Genomic DNA, 5,691 nt, shown 5'->3' with positions numbered 1-5,691 from the left:
CCGTCTCGAGATGCCCTGGAAACAGCAGCGTTTCCCATGTCAGCTGAAGAGTCCATCTGGACAATGATAAAACAAACACCTGAGTGCATTCTGATGACGTATCAGGTACCCGAGAGGTAAGAAAGCCCTTGAGAAGACGCACTTTTATATGAGGTTTTTAGTGGTTTGAGTGTGGTTTCGAATAGAGTGATTTTTCAAGATTTTTTACACATACCCTTAGAGAAACGTATTTTCAAATGCATTTATTTGAAGTGAGGTGGCACGTAATGTCCCGGAACAGCGGCTCCGCCTGCTGCATCACAAGCGTGTGACAAAGGCGGCGGGCCTCGGCGCCTCTGCCGGCTCTGGGTTCCTCCTCCCTTCTCAGAGGAGAACTAAGGCATCGTGTCTCCTTTCACCTTGTTAAAATGCTGTGCAGATGTCTTCCACCAAGAAAAAGAGGTCTCGCTTCCCAGCCTGACAAAGAAATTATTCCGTTACTTTGAATGTGCACATCATGTGTTAATGAGAGAGAGAAAGCACATTACAGAACAGAAAGATGGCTGTTCTTGGACGACACGAGGAGAACCCAAGACCGTCAGGGTTTCGCTGCTTGTTTCCAGGGTTAAAGAAATTGTCCTGAGAGAAGACCTGGGCAAACTGGACAGCATGAGGCAGCAGCAGCCGCAGTTTTCCCCTGGACAGAGAGCGGAGCTGGCTGCGGAGCATCCTTGGCTGCAGAGCCAGACAATCCCTCCAGAAATAGACACCCAGGTAAGCGCCGTAATGGTGGCCACCACCTGGGTGGACACCAGCGGTGTCCTAGACCCGTGGAGCACATCGCGTGGTCCCACTGGAAATTTTAATCCTCCAAGCTGTCCCGCAGCAGGCCTTGTCATGCCTGCTGGACCAATAAACAGCAAAGTAAGGTCTCCAGTTACTGAATGATATCCATAAGGTTTCATAGTTCGTAGGGTTTTGAATACAGAGTCTTTTTGACTCTAGGTGCTTTTCTTCCTCCACCAGTTGGAATATTATGGGGCGAGGAGGAGTAAGGACACCTGCTCTGATGTGTCGATTGGCTGGGGAGGAGAGGTAGAAGAGATTGGCATTTCAGATATGCACGCATGTTTGAAAAGATTCACACCTGAGGTGGTATTCGCCCCTGGCAGGAATCTCCGTGGGACCTGAGTGGTCTCTGCTGTTACGAGGTCTTCACAGTGAGATCATAGCGAACAGCCTGACAGTGAGGCTTTAAGTTACAATGGTCCCAGCAGTTGGTTCTATAGTGATGGTTGTGACTACACTGTGGCAGGTGATGTGTGAATTGAAAAATTATAACTAGAGAATAAAGTGAGGTATCTAAAAAAGTGTGTTTTAAGACTTAGGGAGTAAAGAAGTCATTGGAGTCCTTCCCACCCCCGTTTTTAAAGAGAAGTGAGTACCTGCTGTTTAGGAATGGCTGGATATGGCCTCACCGGAAAGCAGGAGCTGGGCTGGTTACTATAGGTGTCTTTGTTTTTTAAATATTGTTCTTCTGGTTTTTGAGTGGAAGGGCATATGAAGAATGAGCCTCAAAACAATTTAAACCAAAACGCTGAACAATCGCTGCTATTTACCTTCTAATAATAAGAAACGAGCCAGAATGGGTATTCTTAGACATGAATGGGGAGGGGGTTAGACGTAGGTTGCTTGGCCAGCATTTTAACGATTTTAAAACTCTTCAGATGACATCACATCAAATAACCTGCCTGCTCTTGTTCTTTCTTGCAGGGCTGTGTCACTTGCAAACAGGAGGATTCCACTGGCGAGGCTGCGGACCTCTATGGTCAGGTCCCAGCAGGGGACAGCAGCTGAGTGGCTGCACAGACTCGTCAGCGCACCTTCTTGGGGACAGGGGCCAGCTGCACAACCGAGCCTCTCTCCACATGACTCCCTAAACTCTGACTCTTACATGACTGTGAAGTTATCGTTGAATGTTAAGGTTTTTCCTTCTTGACTTTTTAATAGACATCATTTTTCTGAAGCAGACGTTGTATATGGAAAATTTTACTTCTCCTTGTTTCTGATGTATTAAAACTATCAATAGGCTCTTTTTATAGTTTAACTGTCTTCTAAAGAGATCGGATGGCCTTTAAAAGGTACGTGTGCAGCAAAACTTTATTTCAAGGGTCCCGCCCAAAACAAATTATAATAGAAATAGCGGTGGAATGAGCCCCAAAGCTTAGCCTGCTTAATTTTGTTCCATTTTACTTAAGTCATTGTCCCCCGTGAGAGTGCGTGAGGGGATCCCGCCTACAGGCCGTGTACTTTCCATGGTGGTTTCCATACATTTCGGATGAGTCTTTGCACAGCTGACGCTTCCCGTCCATAGTGAAGATCAGGCATCCAGGTCCCTGGCAACGCGGTACAAGTCGCGTTAGTGTTTACCGCGGCTGACGAACGCTGCCCACTGGCCTCCTGGCAACCCTCGTTGCGAGGCCTGCGTTCTGACCTGCATTCTCGTAGATGCCTTTCCTTTTCGTTTTCCACCTTCCACTGAAGTTGAGTCTTGTCTTCAAAATCGATCCTCTTGCCATGAGCTTGCTCCTTGGAGAGTTTAAATTAGCTTTTGCAGGTGTAATTTTAAAGCAAAAGATCTCCTAACTCAACCAATGTTATTTCCCTTTTTAATGTTTTTGTTTTTAAAATAATGATTGTGAAAAGTTTCAGAAGTTTTGTAAAAATTAATATTGTTTTTATATGTCTGTGCTTAAATGTGTTTGAACCGAGACTGACAATTAATTCTTTCCAACCAATTTATGCAAAAAAGGTCTGCATCCCCACCAGAGGGCTGACTGGCACTGCCTTAGTTCCCCCTTCTACCGAGGTGAGTGTTGGGAACGGGCCACGCAGTGGGAAAAGGGCCAGTGGGAGCCCAGTCGTCCTGGGTAGGGCAGGGGGGCGCAGCGCCTGCCGTGGTCCGTGCCCTCTGCACCGGCAGTGGGTGGTCTCCCTGCTCGGTGAGCTCCGGGGCTGTAGAGAAGATGTAGGACGAGCCAGGAGACCACAGCGAAGGCTTCGGGACCCCTGGACCTTCGCGCAGCACGCAGCGAGCTAACTTATTTTCTTTTGTTGTTTCTTGTTTCTTTGTGTCATTCCAGGAAAACACTCCTTTCTCCTTTGAAGTTTTATAGCTTTTTATAAAGTGCATTCTGGTGGTAATTCGGAGAATCGGCCTTTTTACCAGGATGACTACTGGACCCTGATTCTCAATCCCAATGGCTTAGACTTTTCTTTCAAAAGTCATGGTTTCCTGGAAGGTAATTCTGTCTTAAGATGTCAGAACCATCTTCAGATGCTGCCTATGACATTTTTTGGGATTTTCTAATACTCGGCAGTTCCGTGCAAATATTCCTGTTTTATGGGTAGAGAACTCTTATATCCTGCTCTCATAGTCTTAATTGTTAAATGATTTCTAAAGCCTTCGTGTTGGCCAAGGTGTGTAGTACTTTTGCCTTTGGTGAAGAAAATCAAATTAAAAAAAAGAAGCATCCCGGATATTGCCCGTCAGTGTAACCATCGTGACCCTCCGTGGTAACAAGGTTGTGGGTTTGAGTAAATGCGCAGTGACATGTGGCTGTCGGGATCGTTCTGCGTCTGAGCGCGCATGTTGCAGACCTGCTGTCCTCTAATGACGTGCGCCCCCCCTTCCCGTCCTTTCTGGACATTTCTCTACATTCGCTTACTCTTTGCCTTGGTACACATCGTGTGGAGCATACACCACACTAGGCTTGATTTGAAACTGGTGCTTGTTGTAGGCAGATCTCTGAAGCCACGTGTAGCTCTCGGACTTGGGCGATGGGGGAGTCGGTGCATTTAGAGACCGGACCATGATGACCACGATGCTCCCGCTGCCGGCGGCGGGGGGAGCGGGCTCAGCGGTGACGCTGTCGCCCCCCACGGGGGCTCTCCCAGCTGTGTACTTTGCTGTTCAGGTTTATCAACTTTTTGTATTAATGACTGCCGAAATGGTAATAAAAATGTATGTTATAGGCTTCGATGTTTACATAAATGTTACCCAAAAGTCCGTATTGTCTTGAATAAGAGGTCAGGATTTATGAAAAACAGTGCATTTTGCAATTGAGTGTGAAACTTCATTATGATTCACAAGGTAAATTTAATCCAAATGGACATTCTGTGTCAACCGAATTTATAATTAGCTGTGTGAATTTGCTTGTTTTTAATGGTTATTAATATTTTCATTGGGTATCTTTTTTAAGTAAAACAATAAACTGTGTACATTGAAAACTTGAATATTTCTTGTGCTGTGTCCACACACCTTTGCCCTGAATGTGCATTTGAAGTCACTTAGAAATGTTTGTTCAGGCATGCGGAAGGCACCCGGGGCCAGCGTGGCTCTGCTCGGTGGCACTGGGTGTTTGCGCGTCAGCCACGTCTGCTCTGTGCGGGAGGAACAGCGTCTTCCTGCTCGTGATCTGTCGAAGCCTCACTTCGATGCCGAAAGAGGTAGTAGGTCCTGACTGCACGTTTCTAATGTTAATTTTATGATGCCTAGTTTATAAAATCTGGTCGTCAAAGTTATTCTTTCGTATTCTACAGTGAACCTGTGTTTCTCACAGTCTATGTCGCTGGCAGCAACGGAATCTCAAACTTAAAATATGAAATAAGACCCTGAACCCACCCGGACTGCTTAAATGCTACACCTGAAACTCACCTGCGCCTTTCTGTAGCAAGACGGTGTCAGCAATGGCGAGAAGAAAAAGCTCAGTGTCCTTGAGTGTTTGCTGCTTGGGCAGGGACCGTCCCAAGGGCTGCCCACGACTGTCTCACTCAGCCTCACAGCCCCCCATGAAGTAAGCCTCGCTGCCCTCATTTGTTAGGGAAAGACACTGAGGTGGCTTGGTGAGGACTCCCAGTGGGCGCTGTGGGGCCGGGCCCGGGGCCTGGTGTCTGACCTGAGCCCCACATGGGAGGTGACAGCCGAACGTCACTGAAATGTGGAGGGATCTTAGTGTTATGTGCCCCGGATTCCACCTGCTACTCCCCGGCCTTGAAAACCCACGGTAGTTGCGTGGCGCCACGTCCCGGTTAGCGACCCAGGGCAGTTTCATTTCAGCCGTGGGCGATGCCCTGGTGTTCCCGCAGCACTCACGTGTCTTCTCCTGCAGGTGACCTCGGTGAGTTCAGCGAGGCCAGTGAAGGCTCTGTGGGACCCGCGCTCCTGAAGACACCTGGTGCATGTTGACAGGATGGCTGTCTCTTGTGGCAGGTGGGCGTGGCCCAACCCTTCCATCCGTCTCTCCCGGTCTGGGTGCTTCAGCGGCAGGGTGGCGGGGATGCTCAGGGCCGTCGTTGGAAGCTGGCTGTCCCCGAGGCGGGTTCTTGGAGCGGACAGTGTGTGCACTGTGCCCATCCGAGCCGGCTACCCTGGCATAGACGTGTGAAGGCTGCCAGGGAATGTGGTCCTCGTAGGTGCTCGTTAAACGTTAACTCGGCTTTTCTTCCGTTTTGCAATTAAATCCCAGCTCAGCTTTCTACTCTGCAAGAAGCAGGCTACGAAGGCGAAAGTGCTTCTCCAGCTCGAGCAAGCCATGACCCGCGAGCGCATAGGCGCGAGACGGAGCAGGTCTCGGCGTGCAGAGGTGCAGGTTGCCGAGCGTCCAGCCCCATGGCCCGCTTGGGGACAGGGGCTCTGCGCGGGGCTCTGGG

At 49.0% G+C, this 5,691-nt stretch overlaps 1 protein-coding gene across 1 annotated transcript in view; it reads left to right on the top strand.

Moving 5' to 3' along the window:
* The window catches only part of PER3 (period circadian regulator 3), a 45,702-nt gene extending 41,427 nt beyond the window's left edge, over positions 1-4,275 (top strand). The window contains exons 20-24 of the mRNA XM_011368479.2: positions 1-116; positions 603-753; positions 1,753-2,120; positions 2,792-2,848; positions 3,123-4,275. The exon at positions 1-116 is cut by the window's left edge and continues 1 nt beyond it. Coding sequence (XP_011366781.2) covers positions 1-116; positions 603-753; positions 1,753-1,836 — 351 coding nt within the window. The 3' untranslated portion in view covers positions 1,837-2,120; positions 2,792-2,848; positions 3,123-4,275. The remainder of the gene's footprint in view (positions 117-602; positions 754-1,752; positions 2,121-2,791; positions 2,849-3,122) is intronic.
* The last annotated feature ends 1,416 nt before the right edge of the window (positions 4,276-5,691 follow it).

Source organism: Pteropus vampyrus, unplaced genomic scaffold (genome assembly GCF_000151845.1).
Source record: "Pteropus vampyrus isolate Shadow unplaced genomic scaffold, Pvam_2.0 Scaffold142, whole genome shotgun sequence".
Taxonomy (NCBI): domain Eukaryota; kingdom Metazoa; phylum Chordata; class Mammalia; order Chiroptera; family Pteropodidae; genus Pteropus; species Pteropus vampyrus.
Note: the sequence above shows the minus strand (reverse complement) of the source record. Positions and strands in the feature narration are given on the sequence as shown.